General features: G+C 40.7%; 1 protein-coding gene across 1 annotated transcript; it reads left to right on the forward strand.

Moving 5' to 3' along the window:
• Nucleotides 1-1,206: 1,206 nt before the first annotated feature.
• On the forward strand, nt 1,207-26,291 carry LOC134506899 (cytochrome P450 2K6-like). Its single transcript, XM_063317286.1, has 9 exons — nt 1,207-1,678; nt 12,852-13,014; nt 14,337-14,486; nt 16,333-16,493; nt 17,249-17,422; nt 21,468-21,612; nt 22,491-22,675; nt 22,975-23,116; nt 25,217-26,291. The coding sequence occupies exons 1-9, from the start codon at nt 1,496-1,498 to the stop codon at nt 25,402-25,404; spliced, it is 1,491 nt and encodes a 496-aa protein (XP_063173356.1). The 5' UTR covers nt 1,207-1,495; the 3' UTR covers nt 25,405-26,291.
• Nucleotides 26,292-26,301: the final 10 nt, after the last annotated feature.

Consider the following 26,301-nt stretch of genomic DNA (forward strand, 5'->3'; position numbering starts at 1 on the left):
GCCCATGAATAATATATGTAAATAGGCACCCTCTGTAAGGCATTGTGCTTCCTAGGAAGCATGCCTTCTCTGCCATGGCAACTGCCTTATGGAACAATCTCCCCCATGGTGATATGGATGGGCCCAACCCTGTTGGCCTTCTGGAAGGCCATGAAGCCCTGGCTTTGACCTGGAGCTGGGATGTTAATGGAGTTTGGCCATGAGTGCATGAGACATGCTGGTAATGACATACTGGAAAATAAGATACAAGATAAGAAAATAAACAACAGGGGATAGGTGGTTCCTCAATTACAAGACCCTGTTCTATGAAAGACTTTATGAGTGATAACCAGCACTTTGAGTTGTGCCCAGAAGCCTACCAGTGCAGCTCAAGAAGAGCTGCAGCTTCTGAGTGGCCTTCAAGGGCAGCCTCATGTAGAGTGCTTTGCAGTAGTCCAGATGCTCAGTGCCCCAAGTGTGAGTGACTGTCTCAAGGGTCTCTCAGTCCACATATGGATGTAACTGGAACATCAGGTGAACTTGGGCAAGGCAAAGGCTATTGATTCCTGAAGATTCTGTTAACTATTATATCAAGTAAACTTGGGCAAAGGCCTTCTTCTCCACAGCAGTCATGAAGGTGTGAATCCAAGAAGACCCCCAGATTGTGCATCAGCCTCAAAGTTGATGGTCTTGGATCAGTGTTGGAAGGAAGGAAGGAAGGAAGGAAGGAAGGAAGGAAGGAAGGAGCAACAAGCAGACCTGTTTCTTCAGCATGGAAGGTGGAGGAAATGAAAAGAACACAGTTTCAGCCATGTATGGCAATCCTCATATATCACCCCCAATTTTGTGCCAAACCTGTGCAAATGCCACGGGAACTGCCAGTCGAGATGGCATGGCAGCTCTCATTTACAACAGATCTTTCCAGTCCTCACATACAGTTGGTCTTCCATAACCCTCCAAGACCTCAGGGCTACAAATAAAGAGGAAGTTGGTCACAGAAACCTGTTTGGCCCAAAGAAGAGATCATGCAGAAAAAAGAAAATACTCCCCTCTTCCTACCAGCAGAGACGTGGAAAATTCTTTTCATTGTGTGAAATCATTGGCTAAATCATTGGCTAAATCATTACTCAAGAAGGCATGTCTCTGTTGTTCATGGGTCCAATATCCATTTTGTGGATTCCTTAACTGAGTAGTGAAACATTTACCACAAAGGATCTATAAAATATTAACATCTGTCTGAAAAGTTGGATTGTTACACAGCTCAAATAAGTTTAAACTTGATTGCAAATGTTCCTAGATCCCACCCATACATAAGCAAGAACAGATCAAATTCCTGGGGAGGAGAGAAAAAACAAGGGCAAAGCTGGAAGGCCCTCTCTTAAATAGGGCTGTGTGATGATTCAGGAGAAAGAGTGGGCAGGCAATGCCTAATGCAATGCTTTGAAGTGCATGCTTGTCTCACTTCCGTTTGCAGAATTCATTGTAATTATTACTGAAAACTGCTTACTAAAAGGAGATGGATTGGATTGGACCTGTTTTAATATTATTACTATGTCTTCTTGCCATTGCATCCCTTTTGAAAAAGGGCAGTTCCTGGAATAACAGCTCCCCAAATCTTCCCCCGGGACCCAGGACCATACCCATTCTGGGAAATCTGCACAGGATGGATCTGAAGAGGCCTTACAGAACAATGATACAGGTAAAGCCTGGCAACTAACAAGCATGGAGGTTCTTTGCCAAACTTTATTGACATACCACAAAATCTTGGTAACTTGCACAGGTAAGTCTCATGTGTTCCCAGGTGCTTTCCAATGTTTATGGAAATGTTTAAAACGTCAGGATTTACCTGGTAAATTTTGAATACATTTAAATGTCCGGGAAGGATTATTCCAAGAAAACCTTTTAGTTTGTAAATTTTGTTCTAATTGTTTTTCTGATTTGTAGAGATGGTTTGAAATCCCAATGAGCCTATGGGGAAATATAAATGCAATTGAAGTGAATGACTTGATATATGTACTTAGAGGGATTCTTATGTTTACACATTTTAAGCAGAAAAATAAGCCATTAAAACCATATCTTCAGGAAGGAACACCCTGCCCAAGATTCTCTTACAGTTTTATATGAAGCAGAGGGGAGTAACTTGCTGGATTTTCAGCTTCCTGCATGAAAATATATTTTAAGTTCTTCCTTAAGGAATTCACATGATCTTCTTCAAAAACTCCTATGGGCATGTTGTATATTCTTGCTGTTAAAAGTCAGAAGTCATCTTTCTCTGTAACCTTTAATTTTTTCTTCTTCTTGTGTGTTTTCACATCTTTTTAGTCCTTTCTTTTTCTTTTTCTTTTGTAGTTTTATCCTTTTTTTAAAAAAAGAGCTTTATTATTTTTTAAAGTATAGTTAAAATACAAAGTAGAAAGTATAGAATCGTATCACTTCAGTTTGCAGGATGCCTTGTAATTATTACTGAAAACTGCTTACTAAAAGGAGATGGATTGGACTGGACCAATTTTAATATTATTACTATTTATTCTTGCAATTGCATCCCTTTTGAAAAAGGGCAGTGGGGTGAGAGACGAGAGGGGGAGTCTGGGAGTGTGTTGGTGTAAAAGGGCACTCAGCCCCTGAGTGGGAGACAGGGGGTGGGTGAGGAATGAATGAGTGCCCCCTGTTGAGCAGTGAGAGAGTTCGAGGGGGGGCATAGCGAATGGGGGGGTGACGGTTGGGCTCTGACGGCACCGAGAGCAGAAGCTGGTGCGCCGGAGGGCCTACCATCGCCCTGTGGGAGATTGACTGTGAGTAAGGATGTATGAATGGAAGGAGGGAGCCCTACTTAGAGCCAGAGACTGCCGAGGTCCAGGATTGGGGGCTAAAGGATCAGGAGTCACTGGGGGCTGTAGGGCGGGGCACATTATTGATGTGGTGACAGGTAGGGGATGTTATGGCGGGAGCTGGAGGGCGAGCCATCTTTGGGGAAGACCCTCCCGGTGTTTGCTACCGGTGGCATGTTCCGGCCCTCTGCGCTCAGACCCAGGCCCTGGTCAGCAGATCCATAGGGGCCCTGGTTTCTGGCTGCTGCTTTTTAATGCCAAGTCAGTTAATAACAAGGCCCCCCTCATATGTGACTTGATCACTGAGGAGGGGGCAGACCTGGCATGTATTACCGAGACCTGGGTGGGCACTGAAGGGGGGGTGCCCCTTTTGGAAATGTGCCCAGCTGGGTTTATGGTATGGCACCAGCCAAGATTCCAGGGCAGGGGAGGAGGGGTGGCTGTTGTCATCCGAGAGTCTCTTGTGGCCTTCAGGGGCCCTGCTGCACAAGTGGCTGGCTGTGAGACCCTGTTCTTCAAGTTGAGCTCCCGAGAACAGCTGGGAGTGTTGCTGCTGTACCAGTCTCCCTGCTGTGTGGCAACCACCCTGCCTGAGCTGCTCGAGGCCATCTGGGGGCTGGTGGTGGAGTTCCCCAGGCTCATAGTTCCGGGGGACTTCAACCTGCCATCCCTGGGGCGTGCCTCCAAGGCAGCTTGGGAGTTCATGGCTACCATGGCAGCCATGGGCCTCTCCCAGATAATTTGGGACCTGACTCAAGACAGTGGCCTCACCCCGGACTTGGTTTTCTTGTCCTGCCACCCTGCTCCACAGGGAGGCAGGACCCATTCGATTGGTCCGCCCCTGGCGACTGATGGACCCAGAAGGGTTTCAGAGGGAGTTGGGGGTTACACCCGGTGATCTGCTGCATGGTCCAGTGGAGGGCCTAGCTGCAGCCTGGAATAGGGAGGCAGCCGGGGCCTTGGACAGGATTGCGCCTGTGCACCCCCTCTTGTCCCATTGAACCTGGCACTCCCTGTGGTTTACAGAGGAGTTGAGGGTTCTGAAGATGGTTAAGAGATGCCTAGAGCACCACTGGAGGAAGACAAAGACTGAATTCGACTGAATACAGGTAAGAGCCACTATTAAGGCCTACCTTGTAGTGATAAAAGCGGCAAAATGTCAATACTTCTCTGCTCTTATTGCATCCACAGAATGCCGCCTGATGGCCCTGTTTAAGATCACTCGATCCCTTTTGGGGAAGGTAGGCTCAGTGACCCATCTACAGGGCTGTGGAGAGGAATTTACTGAGCATCTGCAGGACAAAATTGCTGAGATCCGCTCCAAGTTGGACTCCAGGCATGAGGCTTGGTCTGGAGAGATACCAGGGGAATGGGCTTACCCAGTTATCTGGGAGCAGTTTGATCCTGTTGGACCTGAGGAAGTGGACAGGATCCTACAGACAGTAAACGCCACCACATGTCATCTAGACCCGTGCCCCTCCTGGCTAGTAAAAGCAGCCTGGGAGGTGACATGTGGTTGAGTCCATACGATGGTCAATACATCCTTAGGAGAGGGGGTGTTTCTGGCAACCTTTAAAGAGGTGTTGGTGCACCCCCTCCTCAAGAAGCCATCGCTGGACCCTACTGTTCTGGACAATATTCGCCCAGTCTCCCACCTCCCCTTTTTGGGGAAGGTGGTTCCGAAAGTGGTGGCTTTACAGCTCCAGAGAGTCCTGGAGGATACAGATTATCTAGATCCCTTTCAGTCAGGTTTCAGGCCCGGTTATGGGACAGAAATGGCATTGGTCACACTTATGGATGATCTCTGGTGGGAGCGGAATGGAGGCAATGCATCCATCCTCACTCTCCTTGATCTCTCAGTGGCTTTCAATACCATCAACCATGGTGTCCTTTTGGGGTGACTCAGGGAGTTGTGGGTGGGTGGTGTAATTTTACACTGGTTCACTTCCTTCCTCCAGGGCTGATCCCAGTCAGTGTTGATAGGGGAGGAGAGATCAGCCCCACGGCCCCTTCTTTGTGGGATGCCACAGGGATCAGTACTCTCCCCTCCCCTTTTTAACATCTACATAAAACCACTAGGCAAGATCATCCATCACCATAGGATGAGGTATCATCAGTATGCTGATGATACTCAATTGTATATCTCCATCCCGGATGAAGTAAGTGATGCTGTGACTATCCTCTCCGAGTGTCTGGGGGCTGTGGGGGCCTGGATGGGGAACAACAGGCTTCAACTGAACCCTGGCAAGACCGAGTGGCTGTGGGTTAATGGTTCTTCCATATCCGGGACATTAACATCTCTGGTTCTGGATGAGGTTGCACTGCCCCAGACAGACCCGGTGCATAACTTAGGGGTCCTCCTGGACTCATGGCTCCTGCTCAAAGAGCAGGTGGCAACCGTGGCCAGGATAGCCTTTGTGCAGCTACATGCTGTGCACCAGTTATGCCCCTTCCTGCATCGGGAGGCCCTTCGAACAGTTACTCATACACTTGTTATCTCTCATATAGACTATTGCAATGTGCTCTACATGGGGCTACCCTTGAAAAGTATCCAGAAGCTTCAGCTGGCCCAGAATGCAGCTGCGCAAGCTGTTTTTGGTGCCCCCAGAAGGGCACATGTAACACTGCTGCTGCGCAAGCTGCATTGGGTACCAGTTTGCTTCTGGGTCCAATTCAAGGTGTTGGTTATTACCTTTAAAGCCCTACATGGCATGGGGCCAGGTTACCTGAGGAACCGCCTTTTCCCCATTATATCAACCTGTCCCACCCAATCGTGCAGAGAGGGCATGCTGTGGACCCCGTCTGTAAGAGAATTTCATCTGGCAGGGTCCAGGAAGTGGGCATTCTCTGTAGTAGCTCCCGCCTTGTGGAACATGCTGCCCCTGGAAGGTGAGATTGGCCCCATTGCTCCTGGCCTTTTGGAGGAGTCTGAAGACCTGCTTCTGCCACCTCGCTTGGGGTGGAGAGGGGAATAGATCTACATGGGGATGGTTGCTATAGACCACTCCTCCCACACTTGGACTGTTTTAGATTCTTCGCCACCTGGATTCTTTATTTTTACCTTTATTTATATTATTTATTATTGTATTTTTATACTGTGTATTTTATGGTTGTTGTTTTTAATCGATTGTTGTAAACGGCCCAGAGTACCCTGACGGGAGGCGATGGGCAAGGACAAATTAGATAAATAAATAAATAAATAAATAAATAAATAAATAGAAAAGATAGAGAATAGAACTAAAGAAAAAAGAAAAGAACTATAAAACTGTCAACAGACAGAAAACAGAAACGGAAAATGACTTCCAACTTTCTCCAATACAGATATAAATATGTTTACAAATCTAATCTCTCCCCATTGCTTAAACCAAAGAAACATTATTTCTAATAAGACAAACCAGTTAATCACTAAAACCCAAGAACAAAATTTCATTTTTTTCTCCCACAAGCAAGTATTCTAAAAGTGGTTGCCAAATAGATATAAATCCAGAAACAGAGTGCTGTTTAATTATTGCTGTTAATTTAGCCATTTGAGCCAAATCCATTAATTTAACAATCCAATCTTCAGCCGTAGGTATTTGTGAATCTTTCCATCATTGTGCATATAAAAGTCTTGCAGCTGTAATCATGTATAAAAGCAAAACTCCATGTTGTTTCTCTAACTCCTTCTCCATCAAGCCCAGAAGAAACAGTTCTGAAGTTTTTTGTCTATTAACTTTAAGAATCTTTTGAATAAATACATATTTGATCCCAGAACTTTTTAGCCTTCTCACAAGTCCACCAGAGATGATAAAAGGCTCCTTCACCCTGTAAACATTTCCAACAAACATTAGTTACACCATTATACATTTTTGACAACTTATGGGGAGTTAAATACCAACGATACATCATCTTATAAAATTCTCTTTTAAATTGCAATTCAAAGTGAATTTCAAACCTTTATTCCACATATTTTCCCACTGCTCCAACTTAATATTATATCTGAAGTTCTTAACCCATTTAATCATACTTTCTTTAACCTGTTCATCTTCCAGATTAATCTATAACAAGTTTTTGTACATTTTAGTAATAACATGTTCATTGTCCTAACAGTCAGGAACCACGCTGAGACAGGGAATAGGTCTCTAGTGCTTTATTACTGCTACATTCGACAGAAAATCCTAACAAACTGAAGAAGCATGGGAAAAACCCAGACAGATAAACCCCAAAAGTCAAGGCGGGTCTGATCTGTGTCTCTTTGAATGGCTGCTTAATTCCTCAGTACTATGCATGCGTTTTCCCCCCTGGATAGGGGCCCCCTCCTGCTCACCATCAGTACTCATGACATTCATCATTTATAGAAAGTTCCAATTCAAACTGAGTTATTTCATTAACAAATTTATAATTATTTTTATCCACTTTAAAATGTTCTAACAATTGTGCATAGGTGAACCAATGACATGTACAACCTTCCAACTCTAACATTTCCCTTGTTATAAGATTTGGTTCCCCATCTTTAAAATTTAACAAGTCTTTATATTTTAACTAACTTAGTCTTCCTGCATTTTCTCTTCTAACATATTCTTCTTGAGGTGACAACCATAACCGTATATTAGGAGACAGTCTTACTTTGCATTTATTCCTATTTACTCCTAACAAAACCATTTTTAAAATCCTAGTTAACTTTAACTTTATCATACCATAAGTAGGCATGCCACCCAAATCTTAATTCATGTCCTTCAAGCTGTAGTGATTTCTTGTTCTTCAAAGTAATCCATTCCTTCATCCAAAACAAACAACAAGCATCAAAATACAATTTCAAATTAGGCAGACCCAAATCTCCTTGTTCTTTGGTATATTGCAACGATTTTTATTTAATTCTTGGTTTCTTGCCTTGCCAAATAAATCTTGAAACATCTCTCTGCCATTCTTGAAATGGTAAAGCTGTCGACAAAATAGGTAAGGTCTGAAAAAGAAGCAACATCCTAGGCAAACATTCATTTAGTCACAGATATTTTTCCCATGAGAGACAATTGTAATTTCCCCCATCTCACATACTTCCAAATTTTCACATAATTATAAACCTAATTAAATCACCCAGAGTCCCTCTGATGGGAGGAGATGGGCAGTGACGAATTTGATAAATAAATAAACAAATGAATATTCTGAAATAACATACTATTCCTAGTTGACAGGATCACCTCCAGGTATCTAACCTTTTTTTCAGTCTCAAAACTCATCTTACCCATCAGTAATTCTTGATTGGACAAGGTCATATTTTTAATTAACATTTTGGGTTTGGTTTTTTTTATTTACTTTAAGACCCGCCAATGATCTGAATTCTTTCAGTTTCTTCATCAGATGTTCTGCAGTATCCAAGGGATCCTGTAATACCAAGACGAAATTATCAGCAAAAGCTCTTAATTTAAATTCCTCTTGTTTAATTTTTAGTCCCTTTATTCGTTTGTCACTTCTAATGTCTCTGTTTAAAACTTCCAGTACTAAGATAAATAGCAGAGGTGATAGAGGACATCCTTGTCTTGTTCCTTTCTGTATCTGACATGGTTCAGTTAATTCATCATTCACAATAATATTTGCCTTTTGTGGTGTGTAAATTGCCTTAATTCCTTGCATAAAATATTCCGCAAAGTCCATGATTTCCAAAACTTTAAACATAAAGCTCCAGTTCAAACTATTAAAGGCTTTTTCTGCATCTAGGAAGATAAGAGCTGCTTGACGTTCGTTATGATATTGTAGATATTCTATAATATCCGAGAACACTCTTACATTTTCTCTTAACTGTCTTTTTGGTAAGAATCCACATTGATAGTGATGAATAAGTTCTTGTAAAACCTTTTTCGTTCTTTCCACTAGTATTGATGCAAATATTTTATAATCATTATTCATTCAACAATGATATTGGTCTATAATTTTTGACTGAGCAAGGATCTTGTCCTTCCTTGGGTATTAAAGCAACGTTAGCTTCTTTCCATGAATCCGGCACTGAAGAACCCAACAAAATAGAATTCACCAGTCTTTTAAAAGGTAAAGGAATCTGATCTTTAAAACATCTATAATACAATGCAGATAAACTATTATGTCCTGCTGCTTTTCTCAATTTATAAAAAGAACAAAATTTCCCAAAAAGAAATTTTGTTCTTTTTATAGCTTCAACTATTTTAAAGGTAGTTATGGGACTATTCAAAATTAATTTCTGTGACTGTGTAAGTTTAGGTAAATCTTGTCTATTAAAATATTCATTTATCTTTTCCAGAATGCTTCTTGGTTTTTATATAAATTGGAAACAAAAACAAAAACAATGAAATGCTTTTTTAATCTTTTCATCATCCAAAAATTCCATGTCTCCTTCTTGAATCTTTAATATCATTTTCTTTTTCTTTCTTTAATTTGCATGCTAACCATCTTCCTGGTTGATTAGCAAATTCAAATGTCTCTGTTTCAACTTTATTTCAATTTCTTTCACAGTCAACATGGACACTTGCTGATGTAATAATTTAAGTTAATAGACAATATTATTATCTGATGGTTTTTTCTGTAACTCAATTTCTTTCAATTTAATCTGCTCCAGAACCATCTGTAACTTTTGTTGAGATTTTTTTCTTAAGGTTACAATTATGATAGATAAAGTGTCCCCTCATAACCGCTTTACTGGAATCCCACACAGTCTTCAAGTCTGTTTCATTATCGAGATTGATTTCAAAAAAATCCTTTAATTTCTTCTTACAATCTTCTACAATGTTTTCTTTTTGTAAGATAGATTCATTCAACCTCCATCTGTATGACCTAGAAATTCTTGTTATTATCATACTAACAGGGTTTTGATCAGAAAAAGTCTTTGGCAATATATCCACTTTAGAAATTCTATTCACTAAGTCTTTTGAAACCCAAATCATGTCAATTCTAGAAAAAAGATTTATGTCTCTCTTAGTAGAAAGTATAATCTTTTGCCAAACCATTTTTATATCTCCATGAGTCCACTAAGGACAAATTATCCATCAAATCAAAAAAAGGTTTTGGTAGTCTCCCTTGTTTAATTTTAATTTGTTTTTCAGATGTTCTATCAATTGATGGGGAAGTAACTCCATTCCAACCCCCCATTAAACACCAACTTTGATATGAAAAAGCTGACAAATCATTCAAAAGTTGGATAAAAAATTTACTCTTATCTTCATTTGGTGCATATATTCCCACAATAATAGATTTTAGTCTCTAAAGTTCAGTTTCAACAACTTCATATCTACCATGTTAATCAGTTAATAATAAGTGTGGTTGCAAATATGGTTTGATTTATAATACAAGTCCATTAATTTTCTTTAAGTTTGCTGAAATAAATTCTTGTCCCAAATTCTTGTTTATCAAATCTTTTATATCCTTTTTCCTTACGTGTGTTTCTTGTAAGCACATCACATCACATTTCAATTTGTTAAAATAGTGAACAACTTTTTTCCCTTTTGAGGAGCATTTACCCCATTTCTATTCCATGTAAGACAGTTTAAAGCCATTTTTCATGAATATAACTCACCACAGTCTTGAGATGTTGCAGCCATCTCTTCAACTTCTGTTGTAAAATCCGTATGTCGCAATCCAGATACCCCCTGATCCAGGCAGTTCCGTATTTGGTCCGAAATGCCTTGGCCTTCAGGGTCGAAGTTAATCTACATGTTTGTTGTTGAAAAGCAAAACTCACCCCTTCCCGTTCCTCCCAGCAAGAAGGCATCTTGTTCTTTTTCAGGCCATCTGTCAAAAAAGTGTATTCTTTCCTCTTCCTTAGTATTCTCACAGGAATTTGCTTCCACACAGTTCTATCCACGTTCTCAGTACTGAGTTGAGAATCGAAGTGAGCTTGAAGAACCAAATCCCTTGTTTTTCTCCTAGCAAATTGAACCAGAACATCTCTCGGCTTATTGCTACGGTCTGCATATCTTGAGTTAATCCAAAAAACTTCTCCCATTTCCTCTGTCATTTTATCTCCCTCTCAATCAGTTAAAACTGCCAAAGCCTGTATAATCTTATCTTGAAGATTGTCTTCTCTTGCTTCAGGGATTCACCTGAATCTTAAACAAAACTCCTTATCTCTTAATTTCCCATACTGAAATGTTACCAAGTCCCTTCTCCCGTTCCCTTTCCAATGCATTTATTCTATTATCAAACTTTTTAACTCCTCCTTCCCATTTCATTTCCAACTTTTCCAACTTCGACTCAAGTCTTTTTTCAAATTCATCAGATCTTTTATCCTCCTTCCCCCCCCCCCCACTTCTTCTCTAATTCTTCAAAAGATTGGGCAATAGATTGTGTAGTTTTTAATGTAAAATCCTGAAACATCACTTTTAAAAAGTCCAATTCACCAGGATCATGTTTTGTTTGCTTCCTCGTAGTCATAATTTCCTCTTCCTCCCTCCCTTTCTTTTATATATATATAAACGTTATATAAAAATTGTGTAATTCCAGTGGCTGAATCTTTTAAAAAGTTCCAGTACTTTAAACTTTAATACTTTATCTCCCTCTAGTGTCTCACCGTAGTAATTATAAAAGACAAAACTGCAAGGTAAGAGATAGAGAGAGGGGATTATCCAATCACAAGCCTTGGGTTGCAACTAAAGTCTTTCAATATCAGTCTTTTGAAACAGTATCCAGTCACAGCTTTGAAAGCTAGCCACAACAAAACTTGCCACACAGTCTAAAAACAGCTTCAGTCTCAAATCTAACAAAGTCTCTTATTTAACCAGAAAATCTCTTGCATACAAAAATAAGAAATAGGGAACAATTTTATTCCCTTTTAAAAAAAAGTTTCAGTAAAACAGTATAACTTTCAGATTTATTGCTTGAATTATAATCCATTAAAGTAGGTAAAACACATGAAGAAAATAGACCCCCAAAGTAATGGAATTCTACCAAGTGGAGGTAGCATTTCTGTATCAGGGATAGCCTCTTGAGATCCAAGAATCATAAAGCACTAAAGTGATTTGAGACATGGGGTGGCCGGAATTAATGTCCCTTTAAAAGGGCTTCAGATGCGGCTTGGACAAGATGTTTCTCCTGCCTCTCAGCCTTCCACTCATCGTTAGATCACAGTTTTACGATCCTCCAGTGAGCTGCAGCTGTCCAGAAGACTTGAGGAGCAATTCCCTGAATTCTCCTTCCCAGAGAATATTTCAGGGCTCAGAAATTTGCCTGAGCCACCAGATAAATGTCACCCTGTCAATCCTAGCCAAGGAGCCCAGCTAAGATCGTCCTTCCGCCAGTAAAGTCTCCACCAGAGGCCATAGGAGTTTTTTTTTCCTTCTGTGTAGTTTTTATCTTTGTTCTAAATCTGTTAAAATTCTTACAAAACAAAACTACTACGGGCACAATTGGAAAGTCTCTGTGTGATCCCTTCAACGACGTGGCAGAGGCTCAGCTTCTCTTTTAGCTAAACTTCCACTGTATGTCCGGCACTGAAGGCTGCAAGGCAGCTTTGCAAGATCCTGGAATACAAGTGTAACTCTGGTGCAGGCTTCATCTCACACAAAGTTCTCTGCAGTTGACTTCTGGAGAATTTATGAGAAACATTTATCAGTCTGACGTGGTGATCTGGTGTGCAAGGAGCCTTTTATTACCTAAGGCAGAGCTTTTCAAACTGTTCATGTTGGTGACACACTAACTCACTGCAGGTGTGGCCGCGTCACCGGAAGTCACGCGGAATCAGCTGTTTTGACCCAATTATGATTACTGCGCATGTGCAGTACCTGTATGATCCCTCGGCCACATGACACACCTGCACACTGCAGCTGACACACTAACATGTTGCGGCACACAGTTTGGAAAGCTCTGACCCAAGGGTTCTTTTCATTTATATTTATAAATATACTGTGTAAATGAAATGAAAAGAAAAGTTAAAAACATAATAAAAAATAACAGCATTGCAATATGCCATAAAACAGAATAAGAAAATAACATGATCTCAGTCTTGGAAATGTGAGACGTGATATGTTAAACAAAATCCTGCATATGATCAGTTATTAATTATTGATCAAAACGGCCTCTCGTTTTCCTTCTGCTGAATTCTAGCTGTCAAAAGAATACGGTCCTGTCTTCCGTCTCAAACTGGGATTCCAGGAAATGGTGGTGCTGACTGGCTATGAGACGGTCAAAGAGGCTCTAGTGGACCAGGCAGATGCTTTTGCAGGGAGGCCCTTCGTCCCAATATTTGATGATCTATCAAAAGGCTTTGGTGAGTTATTTAATTCTGGATTGTAGTTTACAATCATTTCTGATGCGTGATCAGTATTATTTTTTTTAAAGAACTTTATTAATTTTCAGAGTATAGTTAAAATACAAAATGTAGAATATATAAAAGATAGAGTACAGAACTAAAGAAAAAAGAAAAGCTATAAAAGTGTAAAGTCAGGGAGAAAACAGAAATAGAAATTGACTTCCAACCTCATCCAATAAAGATATAAATGCATTTACAAATATAATCTCTTACCATTAGTTAAAACTTAGTAACATTATTTCTATAGACATATAGACATATGTCTATAATTTTATATTCGACATTTTGTATTTTCTATTTTATCTCCTGTGTTTTTATTCCATTGAACTGTGATGTGAATGTGCCATAGAATAAATAAATAACATTATTTCTATTGTACCAAATGAAACCATTTAATGATCAAACCCAAAATCGAAACTTCATTTTTTTCTGACACAAGCAAATAGTCTAAAAGTGGTTGCCAAATAGAGGCAAATCTATTATGTAGAAATTTTCCCCTCAAAGGACCATCACAGCTTCTGCAAGTCCAAACAGGATAGAGGAGAATATTTATTGATCCCCAAGTGCTAATGGAGGAAGCTGGAAAATAAAAAGAGATGGCAATATGGTAGTAAAAGTGATCATACATCCCACCCACCCACTTCCATGCACATGTCCAACAGGTTTGATTCTGCTTCTTTGAAACTTTGGGTGTGGGGAGTCCCAGTATTGTGTATGCATTTTTCTGTATTTTTCTTGTCTTATATGTAGTTATACTTACCTTTCCTTTGTGCAATGTTTTTGCTAGTTTCTCTTTCCTGATAAACAATTGGTCCAACCTCTATGGAAATTGAAAGTTTGTAGAGCCTCTAGTGAGTGTGGGAAGTGGCTGGTCTGTGTAAGGAAGGATGGGCTGTTTTCTCCCAAGCCCCATTTAGATAATCTCTTGCCACCTCTCCTGGCAAGAGACACCTGGGTATTTTACACATTCAGCTGCAATGCTTACTCATTAGAACCATCGTATTTTTTTTTCTTATCTACCACTTTTAACTCACCTTCAGAACTTATTAATCAATTGCTCAGAGCATATCCACTGCATTGCCAGTTCTCTTGGAAAGCGATCAATAAATGTTTGGTGTAAAGATCACATAGGAACAAACTGCTTTCTACATCCTTTATTTTTGATAATTTAACAATTCTGGAAATAACTTCAAAATAGATTATATGGATTATAACAGTGGAATTTTGCTGATACAAAAGGATATTAAATTTGACCTCTTGTCTTTACCTCTTCATTTAAGGCATTATTTTTGCTCATGGTGAGAACTGGAAAGTGATGCGACGGTTTACATTATCCACATTACGGGACTACGGAATGGGCAGGAGGACCATTGAGGACAAAATCATTGAAGAGTGTAGTGTCTTAACAAAAACAGTTAAGACCTATGCAGGTGGGTTAGCATTTCCTCCTAATGCTCTACCAGAGTACCTTTCAGGACAGATACAGAATTTGAAATAACTTCATCAGATTCCATCAAATGAACAAGGACTGATTTTGCAGAACCTTCTCTCCAACAATTCTTAAACCCATCATTCCTCTTTAAGGGGCAGAGGAACAATCTCCTCTCTCAAGGAAGAATTCACCACCATTGGAACCCAACCACACATCAACTCCTGGGCAGCCTTAGGCAGCCAGGAGAGACACGGACCTAATGAGCAGGTGGTTGAGCTCACAGTCACAAGGACCCTCTCCACTTCCTCAGGTCCAAGAGGCTCAAACTGTTCCCAGATAACAAGGCAAGACTATGCCCCAGGCATCTCCACAGGAACTCTACCAAGGCTGGTATAAAACTTAGAGCAAATCTGAGCTACTTTATCTGACAGGTGCTCTGCAAATTCCTCCCCTCAGCCCTGAAGGTGGACCCCAGAATCCCTTCTACCCAGGAGGGCTCGGGTCACCCTAAACAGGGTTGCTGGTGCACAGAAAAAAGGTGGAGAAATATTGATGCTTCACTGCACTTATCACCATGAAGTAGGCCTTAATAGCAGCTCTGACTTGTTTTTGGTCAGGTTTGCTCCTTGTTGACCTCCAGCACTGCACTAGACATCCCTTATCCCATTTCATGTCCCTCAGCTCTTCTGTGAAACATGGAGAGGGACAGGATGCACAGGAGGAGAAAGGTCACATGGGTGCAATCCAATCCAAGGCCTTAGCCACCTTGGCCCTCTCCCCTCATAGCCAATGGCTCAAAAGGAAGCACGAGTCTAGTAGTCCAGCTGATTGTGCCCAGAGCATGACTTGGGGCAATCAAGCCCTCCACCAGCGTGTGCCAAACAAAACCAGGTAGGCTCCGGAGTCTCTTCCAAAATGACATGCCTCTCATGCCAAACTCCAGCCTATATAAAAAACCATCCAATACAGTATGAGCCCACACTTCCCATCCAGTACCCTACAATAATCTGAATTAAAATATTTCTGAAACTCAGCAGCCATTTGCTGTTTAAAACGGCAATCATTTAATGAAGAGGTATCGAGATCTTAGCCTTTTAATACTGTCCATGGGGTTTTCTTGGCAAGGGTACTGAAGTGGGTTGTCATTTCCTTCTGTATGTATGGCTGTGGGAGCTGGACCATAAGGAAGGCTGAGCACCAAAGAATTGACGCTTTCAAACTGTGGTGCTGGAGAAGAACCTTAAGAGTCCCTTGGACTGCAAGGAGGTCAAATCAGGCAATCCTACAGGAAATCAACCCTGACTGTTCACTGGAAGGACAGATACTGAAGCTGACGCTCAAAGACTCTGGCCACCAATTGTGAAGAGAGGACCCACTGGAAAAGACCCTGATGCTGGGAAAGAGTGAAGGCAAAAGGAGAAGGGGCCTGCAGAGGATGAGATGGTTAGATAGCATCACCGATGCAATGAGCATGAATTTGAGTAAACTCTGGGAGACAGCGGAGGACAGGAAGGCCTGGCATGCTATGGTCCATGGGGTCATGAAGAGTCGGACATGACTTAATGACTGAACAACAACAATATCCAGCACTTGCCCTCAAGGACTTCCTCATTTGCAAAGAATTCATTACTGATGTATGATCAATAAAATTGAAATTGTGACTCTGTGACGAACAGTTTCCATTCAAATACTGTTTCACATTTCTTAACCTAAATACTTTCAACTTCGCCAGAACTGGCTATAAGTTTTTTATGATAAATGCTCCCTCTATGTAAACTGTTTTTGAGTCTAAATGCAGTGGCATTCATTCACACTTCTGTTTTGATTTGTTGTTTGTTGCCCAGGAAAACCATTTGAGGTCACAACAGTTATGACAGCTGCTGTTTCCAACATCATAGTTTCTATTCTTCTTGGGAAGCGCTATGACTATGAAGATGCCACATTTCTACGACTACTGAAGCTAATGAGGGAAAATATTCAGCTTTCAGGAAGCCCAAATATATCGGTAATCTAATATTTCAGTTGAAGGGAAAAAGCACGAAATATAGGCATGGTGTGTGTCATTTATGCTTTATTGCAAAGAAAGAGTATATTGCTTGTCATAGTTATCCATAGCAAGATTTTGTTCAAATGACAATATGAACATGATGATATCAGGATTCAAATTCCACTCTTACAGTATGTACTTGCATCCAGAAATCTGATTTAAGTATACAAGTCACTTTTTCATGTTGTGACACCAGGATGCATGCTTCATCACTGTCTCTCCCTTCCTTCTAAAGGCAAAGGTCTGTGTTACTTGCCAATGCACTCAAATTGTAGGGTTGGCAGCCTTCTACTGAAAATGCCATTTCCAGTGTCCTTCCCTCCCTCTCCCTCTACTCCACAACTCTGAATGTACTAAGTAGCTCTCTTGACTCAGACTTGCGCTTGGTTTCTTAGACTGATCACTTCCATTGCTTGTTTGGGAATCAACGGGATGTGAGCAGGAGGAGCTCATTCAATGGTATGATGGAAGATGAGCACTCCCTCTCCCAAGAATTGTGTAAGGATTTAATCCATGGGATTTGGACCTTGTGAAATAGAAATCTTGACTCTCCATAGCTCCCTCAATCATGTGTTTTTGCTTACGATCGTGGCTTATTGTTTATAGATGAATGGAACATTATTTTGATAAAAATGCTTTGGGATGTCCACCTGAGAAATGGGTTCAGAGTATTGAACTTCCTTAATATATGTTTTCTTTCACCATTCTTTCAGCTATATAACATGTTTCCATTGCTGGGGTTCCTACTGGGTTCTCATAAAAAAGTAATGAATAACAGAAAGGAGTTCCGTGCTTTCATCCAGGCCACCTTCATAGAATATCTCAAAGATCTTGATGAAAATGACCAGAGGAGCTTTATCGATTCATTTCTAGTTCGGCAAAGAGAGGTGATGGATTATTTTACATATCTCAGGAAGTACAGGTGTTTTTTTTACATGCTTTTTAAAAAAAATGTTCCTGCTTGTAAATTACATGCAGTCAGTGGAAATCCTTGCTTTAGAAAAGTGTGCGCTTGGGAGTGGTAACCAAATTTTGGCACTTTCTAATTTTTCCTTCTTGATTATTTGTTTCAGAGCCTGCAGCTACTAAAATTACAGCCGGACTGTTTTTTTGCATGAAAAATACCATCAATATACAGCCCATTCTGGTCATGCCTTCAATGGGCCAATCCATTTATTTTTCTGTAAAACCATTTGGTTGACTCTAATCAGGTGTGTCAGGAAAATGGGGGAGAATGTAGAATGGAGCATGGTCTGAACTAAATATTAAAATCTTCAGGCTGGGGGAGAGATGGTAAGAAACTGCAAGCTGGCCGTTGCAGGGGAAGCAGGGTAACTATTGGTGGGTCCCTTCTTTTTCTGGCTATAGCCTGAGAAAATCAAGATGTGCCCTCCAACCTAAAGGTCCTTCTTTTTCATGACAAATTAGCTGTAGGTAAAACATCAGTTGTCTGGGACTTAATTCTGAGTGAAATCACTGGCCTGGCATTTATTGTGGAGGTCTGGGAGAGAGAGGTAGATCATGAATGAAATCTATAGGCTGAAGTCCACAGGAGTTCTATCTCACTGACTAGACATTTCATCTGAACGAATAGTGTGTTCAGTTCTGGCACCCCATTTTCAAAAGGCTAATGATAAGCTAGAAGAGGGTTCGGCAGAGGGCAACAAAGATGATTCGGGGACTTGAGTATTTGTCCTATGAGGATAGGCTGAAGGAAGTTGGGATGTTCAATCTGGAGAGAGGAAGACTTAGGGGAGGCAGGATAGCTACACTCAGGTACATCAGAAGAAGCTACACAGAGGTGGATGAGAACAATTTTTCACAGCTGCAGAAACTAGGACTAGAAATTTCAGTTATAAGGTGCAGCTGTCTAAGTGTAGTTTAAATATGGGGAAAAGATGGTAAGATCTGTACAAGAGTGGAATAATCTACCTACGCAGCTTGTGAGTTCTCCATCTCTGGAGGTTTTTAAGAAGAGGCTGAATAGCAACCTCTCCTGGATAGTTTAATTGATATTCCTGCATACCGCAAAGGGTTGGAAAAGATGGTCCTTGTGATCCCTTCTGATTCTACAATACTGTGATTCTGTGATGACAATCTGCTGAGTTTGAATGTTTGCTCTGCACAAGGGTAGCTGAGACAGCTCAGAAGGAACACTTGGTGTGCCTTCCAATGTGTTAGATGAAGCAATGTGTGTATATTCTTGAGGAACTGGAATCTAACCCGAGCAGACTAATGAACCTCATGTTGTGGCTTGAATAGAAAAATGGTTTATTATAGGAACCCCCTGAAAAATAGCAGTGTCTGTGGAAATATTGTTGAAGCCTGGGCTGACAACAACAATAAATCTTAGGCCAGAAAACACTGCATAGAAGCACATACTGTATATCTAAAATTATTGGTAGGACTAAAAAGTAGGCATAAAATGCAATAAAATTACATAAGAAAAAAAATAGTTTAATAACAATCATACAAAGAACAATGGTGATCACCAAGAGTAGTGCTAATCTTCAGTCATAGGTGGAACGAATAGAACAAACAGAGGATTGGGCAACATCAGAGTCTTGGTCAGATAGAATAAGTGACACATAAGCATCACGCTGTCTCCCAGGGTATTTCTTTAAGATGGGATAGATGAATGTCTTCTGAGATTCCCTGTAAAGAGAACAAGAAAGGAACGCAGGGCTTAGGAACTCCCCAGAGCCATCCCCACATGGACATACGCACTGCTGACGTGGGTGTAGGCCTGACAAAATTTGAGAGTTAGTGTGGAGGAGAAATAGGATGATGGTCCTTGCCCATTTGAGAAAAATCCATGAAGTCTACAGCTGAATACTAGTATTAGGCTGGTTTGGAATTCAGTATCTCAGAGGTGTCACCCTGGCAGAACTGTGGAAGAGAAAATCTCTGTCTTTTCTGTTTCATCTGTCACTAATTTTCTCAATCTTCATAAATGGTGTATGTTCAAAACAAACACAACTTTGTCTATGCAGATACAGGACTCAGCAAACAACTGCAGTTCTCATTTCTTTTCAGAAACCACTTTCTTGTTCACACCCCTTCATTCATGTTAGATGAAAGAATAACGTTTTCCCCAGGATCACATTCACAATTTGCCCCAAAACTCATGATGGTTTTTCTATTATCACCATTCACGGGCAGCACAGTATGCAAGAATCTAGATAAGAATAATTCAAACATTCTGATATACAGTTTAACCTATTCATTCATAGTTAATTTTACACCTCTGCTTTCCTGCATGTATTCATCACTTCACGAGATCAAACTTCCATTGAGATGTCTTACATCTTTCCATTTCTATTAGTTTCACAAAGTTTCACTTAGTTTCTTTTCGTGGATTAATTCATGATCCCTACCATTTATGCCTCCTATATTCCAAGTTGCAATATTGCATAAGCCGTGGTCATCAACAGATATTGACTATTGAGTATCTGTTGAATATTGTCCATCATGGCTTGGGCCAATCAAAGTTTTCACATACTGATTTTATAAGATAAAGAAAAATTAGTTTACCAGCCATGCCACAGTTGAGGTAAATGTTGCCCTGCATCTCACAAGTTCAAAACCCCTGCATTTACTGCTTCATCTCTCTGGTATCTGTCACTAATTTCCTCAGTTCTGACCACTATCCCATAAACACAGCCACAGCCAGTTTTACTGCATGTATTCTCCAAGCATATTGTGCAAACTAGAATGTCTAATCTAATGTCTACCTGGCAAGCCAATATACAGCTTTCTCCCAATTCACTATCTTGGAGGACTATGCAGTATAATGACACATTCAGAATCTTTATCTTTTGTTTCATTTCTCGTCTTGTTGCAAACCACTATCAGTGTATAAATAAATGTAAAGTTTGTGGAGTCCTTGGTGCTCTCTGAGCCTTGTTGTTTTCTTGCAGACATTTCATTGCCAGACTAGGCAAAAGAGACAATAGAAAACCCAGAAGACCGGTACACTCCCTTGCCAGCAATCAACACCCAGATATGCAAAAATCAACACTAGGCTTAAGACCAGATGAACCATCAAACAGCACCATACACCCTAATCAAGGAACCATTAACTCAGGCAATCAACCAAGCAGCAAACAGCCCAATCAAAGAGCTCCCAAGGAGAGAACAACACCCCCACCAACACAAGCAGGGCAAGCCATGGTACATACACTGAGAGCAAGGCCCACTCCCTCCTCGCACTGAAGACGTTGCCTAGTCTGGCAATGAAACGTCTGCAAGAAAACAACAAGGCTCAGAGAGCACCAAGGACTCCACAGTTCAACCCTGAGCTACAAATATTTGCTTTGATTAATATAAAGTTTGGTTGTCAATTTAATGATCATAATAATCCTAACAACAACAAATTAAACAAATCAATACAGGAACCCATAGTTTCCTGGCAGTCTTTTTCCACCCCAGCTATAATTCTAAAGTCTAAATCCTTCGGAAATGGTCCCCTTCTTTTCTTTCTTCCTTTATTTTGTCTATCATGTATTTTAGACTGATGACAGAGACTGTCTTATCAGGCTCTATTGGCTTTTCTTTTAGAGAAAAGGGTGAAATTAAAATGCAACAAACAAACAAGAAAGGAAGTTAAAATATGGCAGTATATAGTGCACTGTGTCAATGTTATTCTCTATATAGCCACCAATATTCCTGTCTTAATATAGACGACATTTCTAGATATTCAACCTTTACTTTACTTTCCTGTAAATGTCTGAAGCACAGTCTCTCTCACTACTTTTTGGACTACACCTTCAATAGTCCTTTACCATTTTGTAAAAGGTAAATGATGTCCCCAAACCTGGAGGCCACTGTATGGTCCATGGATAAAGTGTCCTCCTAGCCTTCTAGAATTTAGGTTATATGAGTATACTGAGTTTCCTTGATCGTTCTTTTCTTTTTTAAAATGCATTTCAGGAGAATAAGAAGGTAACTAATGGATATTTCCATAATGAAAATCTTAAAGCTGTGGTGGCAAACTTATTTGCTGCCGGTACAGAAACGAGTTCAAACACTCTGCGCTGGGCCATCCTCCTGATGATGAAGTACCCGGAAATCCAAAGTACGCATGTTTCGTTTTATTGGCTTCCAATCAAAAAAATAAAAGTAATTAAAAGAAGATTGTGGTAGATGCAAGTGTTCTTTGAACCAGGGGAAAATGGGAAGCAGGAACACATAGTCCTTCCTGTTTGTATTTTAAGGAACTCATGGATGTGAGAGTATGCAAAGAGAGGTATAAGATATTTCTGCATTAAGGGTTCACAAACATACACATTTCAGCCATTTCAATTTATGCTGTCATCACCCCCATTGCTATTTCTTAGAGGAATAGCAGATCATACCCTAATATGAGCCAAGACTGAAGAGACTTTCCTGTTAAGAAGAATGAATTCCAACCACGATCAGACCTTGACTCATCTCTAGGTGCTCCACCCAACATTTCATTCTTTCTAGGGCTTGAACATATAAACTGATAGTCAATCCTTAGTCCATCTCTTCCCTGGATACAAATGTTCATAAAAGAAGGGAAAAGAAGGAAAAAGAAGGGGAAAATGCTCACATAAAAGATCATAGCTTTGTATTACTAGGTGTGCACCAGAAATGTATTTGGCTTTCCAGACATATCTTCTAACCTTGCAGATGAAATATTTCTCAATGTACTTAAGCAAGTTTAAACCTCCAAATAGGATCCTTATCACTTTTAAAAATTGTCAATAATATTTTCTGTATCGTTATAATATTTTCTTCAGAGATACATATTGTGCTTCTCTAACGTCCAACCAAAGTCCTTCATGTTTTAGAGCCAGTTCTCCAAAATGTCCAGGGATCTCAGTTGATGATTACTGTATCTTTCAACATTTGAAATGTTTTCATAAACTTCCATTTAAAACAAAATTCAAACAATCATCTTGAAACACAAATGTTGTTTTGTTCTCCCAGGTAAAGTCCAAGAAGAAATTGCAAAAGAGATTGGGGTTTGTCAGCCACGGATGGAAGACCGAGCCAAAATGCCTTACACCGATGCGGTGATTCATGAAGTTCAAAGGTTTGCTGATATTGTTCCAACCAATTTGCCACATGCAACCACCATGGACGTAACTTTCAAAGGCTTCTTCATTCCCAAGGTGATCAGTCTGAAGTAACTGCATGGTTCAGGTGCCAATCTTTCTTAGTGCGGTATAAACACGTTTCAGTAAGTAAAATGCAGTTTTACGAGTTATCAAGCGATGGGTCTAACTGGTTATCTATTTCCCAGGTTTTGTTGAACTTGTCTGTTTCCCCATGCCTAGTATTTACCTCTCATTGTCTGAAAACTCACACATTTGCAATACCACCTTTAAAAGTTCTTTGTAATAATGTCTATAGCGATGTGTTCAACAGACACACCCTTTTTAATATAGTCTCTTCCCCTTTCGTTGTTTAGGGCATGCAGATTGTTCCCCTGCTATCATCGGTGCTCCATGATGAATCTCAGTGGGAGAAACCTCAGGAATTCTATCCTGAGCATTTCCTTGATGCTGAAGGGAAATTTGTGAAAAAAGAAGCATTCCTGCCTTTCTCCGCAGGTAATATGCTCTGTATGTGTGTACATGCATCCACCCTTTCCATTTTGGAAAGCAACTTTCACAAGAGAGAATGGAACATGTGAAAAAGTGGCAATAAAGACATGATTTCATAAACTTCCATTTTAGACGTAAGAATATCTGATGCTGCCACAAAGGTAGCAGTGCCAACGAGACCTCACTGTTCTGGCATCCAGCTTCGAAAGACAGTCAGACATCTGAGCCTAAAACAGCAGCAGCAGCAGCAGCAGCAGAAAAATGCTCTAGAAAGGTCTCTTTGATAGGTTATGGAAGCACTTATGGACTTCAGCGATGAAGACCAGTCATACTGCAGATGTCCAAGAGTTTGAAGGGCAATATGGCAGTCATCTACTACAGTTCCTAGCATTCTTTATCTCATTACTTTTTCAAGGTTCTTCAGCCAGTAAATATCTGAAGTCAATCTTTATCAAAATGAGGGGTTCAAAATATTAGCTGAGAACATGAAGGCACTCTTGAAAATGCTCTAGTTTGATCGTTGGAGAAAAAAAATGTGCATGAATAGTAGAAAACATAGATTATTTATTTATTTATTTATATTTATCTAATTTGTCCCTGCCCATCCCCTCCCATTGGGAGACTCTGGGTAGTTTATAACAATCAATTAAAACAACGATCATAAATTATAAAGTATAAAATTACAATAATAAATAATATAAATAAGAGTAAAGATAAAAAGTCCAAGTGGCAAAAGAATCTAAAACAGTCCGAGTGTGGGAGGAGTGGTCTATAGCAGCCATCCCCATGTGGATCTATTCCCCTCTCCGCCCCAAGCGAGGTGGCAGAAGCAGGTCTTCAGACTCCTCTGAAAGGCCAGGACCGATGGGGCCAATCTCACCTCCGGGGGCAGCAGAGCGGGAGCTACTGCAGAGAAGGCCCACTTCCTGGACCCCACCAAATGAAGTTGTCTTAGAGACGGGGTCCACAGCATGCCCTCCCTGCACGATTGGGTGGGACGGGTTGATGTAATGGGGAAGAGGTGGTCCCTCAGGTAACCTGGCCCCGTGCCATGTAGGGCTTTAAAGGTAATAACCAACACCTTGAATTGGACCCAGAAGCAAACTGGTACCCAATGCAGCTTGCACAGCAACGGTGTTACATGAGCCCTTCTAGGGGCACCAAAAACAGCTCGCATGGCTGCATTCTGGACCAGCTGAAGCTTCTGGATACTTTTTAACGGTAGCCCCATGCATTGCAATAGTCTACGTGAGAGATAACAGGGGTATGAGTGATTGTTCGAAGGGCCTCCTGATCCAGGAAGGGAAGTAACTGGTGCACAGCACATAGCTGCACAAAGGCTATCCTGGACACAGCTGCCACCTGCTCTTTGAGCAGGAGCCATGAGTCCAGGAGGACCCCTAAGTTACGCACCGGGTCTGTCTGGGGCAGTGCAACCTCATCCAGAACGAGAGATGTTAATGTTCCGGATACGGAAGAACCATTAACCCACAGCCACTTGGTCTTGCCAGGGTTCAGTTGAAGCCTGTTGTTCCCCATCCAGGCCCCCACAGCCCCCAGACACTCAGAGGGGGTAGTCATAGCATCACTTACTTCACCCGGGATGGAGATATACAATTGAGTATCATTAGCATACTGATGATACCTCATCCCATGGTGACAGATGATCTTGCTAGATGCTTTTTTTTCCCCCAAAACTTCAAGATTAATCATCCAGCCCATGGATCAGGAGATCATTCTGACAAGCAAAAGATTTTAAACCAAGATTTAAAAGAAGTCCCCTGTTCCCCTGCAAATGATCTGTTAAATAGAGGTGTACCTGTAGTGGTAGTGAGTATCTCTACCTAGAGTGGGATTCTGAACCAACCTGATTTTAAGGGGATCAGTGTAGACGGGTCCTGATGAAGGTTCATCCTTCTTTTAAGATTAGCATGATTCTGAAAAGGTCCATTTTATTGTTGCATTTTAGCTTCTGTGCATAAGAGTGTTCTGTCATAACTTTTCTTTTTGCTAATCTCTCCATGGCCATAGGACTTTGGGAAGCTATAGAAAATAGTTTAAGAAACCAATAAAAACATCTTTTTTGACACGTATGCTTCCTTCCAGGTCGGAGAGTATGCGCTGGTGAGACCCTTGCCAAAATGGAGCTCTTCCTCTTCTTTGCCAGGCTCCTGCAGAGATTTACCTTCCAGCCACCCCCTGGAACATCTAAAGATGACCTGGACCTGACCCCTGCGGTTGGGCTTACAAGCCCTCCTATGACCTACAGGACCTGTGCCATGCCACGTTCATAAGACACAAGACATTCATAACAGACCATTTCTCAGCCTTGGACAAGGAGATTCTGTATGGTCTTGGCTTAATAGGTTGATTGAAACTGAACTGTAGTGATTTGCATGCACATAAATCTAGATTCTGAGAATGAAAAAAGGAGGGAAGTCATGACGTGTGAAGTACTTTGTACTCTTACTACTGATTTATTTTCTTTTTGAGCCATTTGTTTCCTTTTATCTTTTACTATTTTTTCGCCCCCTCAATTTTCTTTTCTTTTTCTTTTTTTCTTTTAATTATTTCCATTCATTTTTAAGCAATATAGATTTTTCTACAATAGTTCGACATACATATAAAGGAGAGCCAGTTTAGTCTAGTGGTCAAGGTGCTGGGCTAGAAACCAGAAGACCGAGAGTTCTAGTCCCACCTCAGGCATGAAAGCCAGCTGGGTGACCTTGGGCCAGTCATGCTCTCTCAGCCCAGCTCATCTCACAGGGTTGCTGTTGTGGGGAAAATAGGAGAAGGAAGGCATATTAGGTATGTTCACCACCTTGGGTTATTTATAAAAATAATAAAGGGGGGTAGAAAATAAATAAATAAATAAATAAATAATGTATTTGTTCATTACAAGTTACCAGTGTTGTTGTTTTAACAAGAACAACAACAGAAAAAGTCCAGATTCTAGACTGCTTAGCCTCCAGATTTCTACCTGTATTGTCTCTTCATCAAGCATAAATTGGCATAGTCTTTAAGTCGAATTGGCCACGTATGCTTTCTCCTAAAACATACGGGATCCACGTGTTGAAATGAGAGATAGACTAAAATAAATACTAGATTTCTGCCCTTGTGCAGAAAGAATAATTAACCAAATTGATTTCTTGTACCAATAAAAATGCACGATGGCACAGAACTTATCTGAA

The sequence above is a fragment of the Candoia aspera genome, chromosome 1, assembly GCF_035149785.1.
Source record: "Candoia aspera isolate rCanAsp1 chromosome 1, rCanAsp1.hap2, whole genome shotgun sequence".
In the NCBI taxonomy this organism is placed as follows: Eukaryota; Metazoa; Chordata; class Lepidosauria; order Squamata; family Boidae; genus Candoia; species Candoia aspera.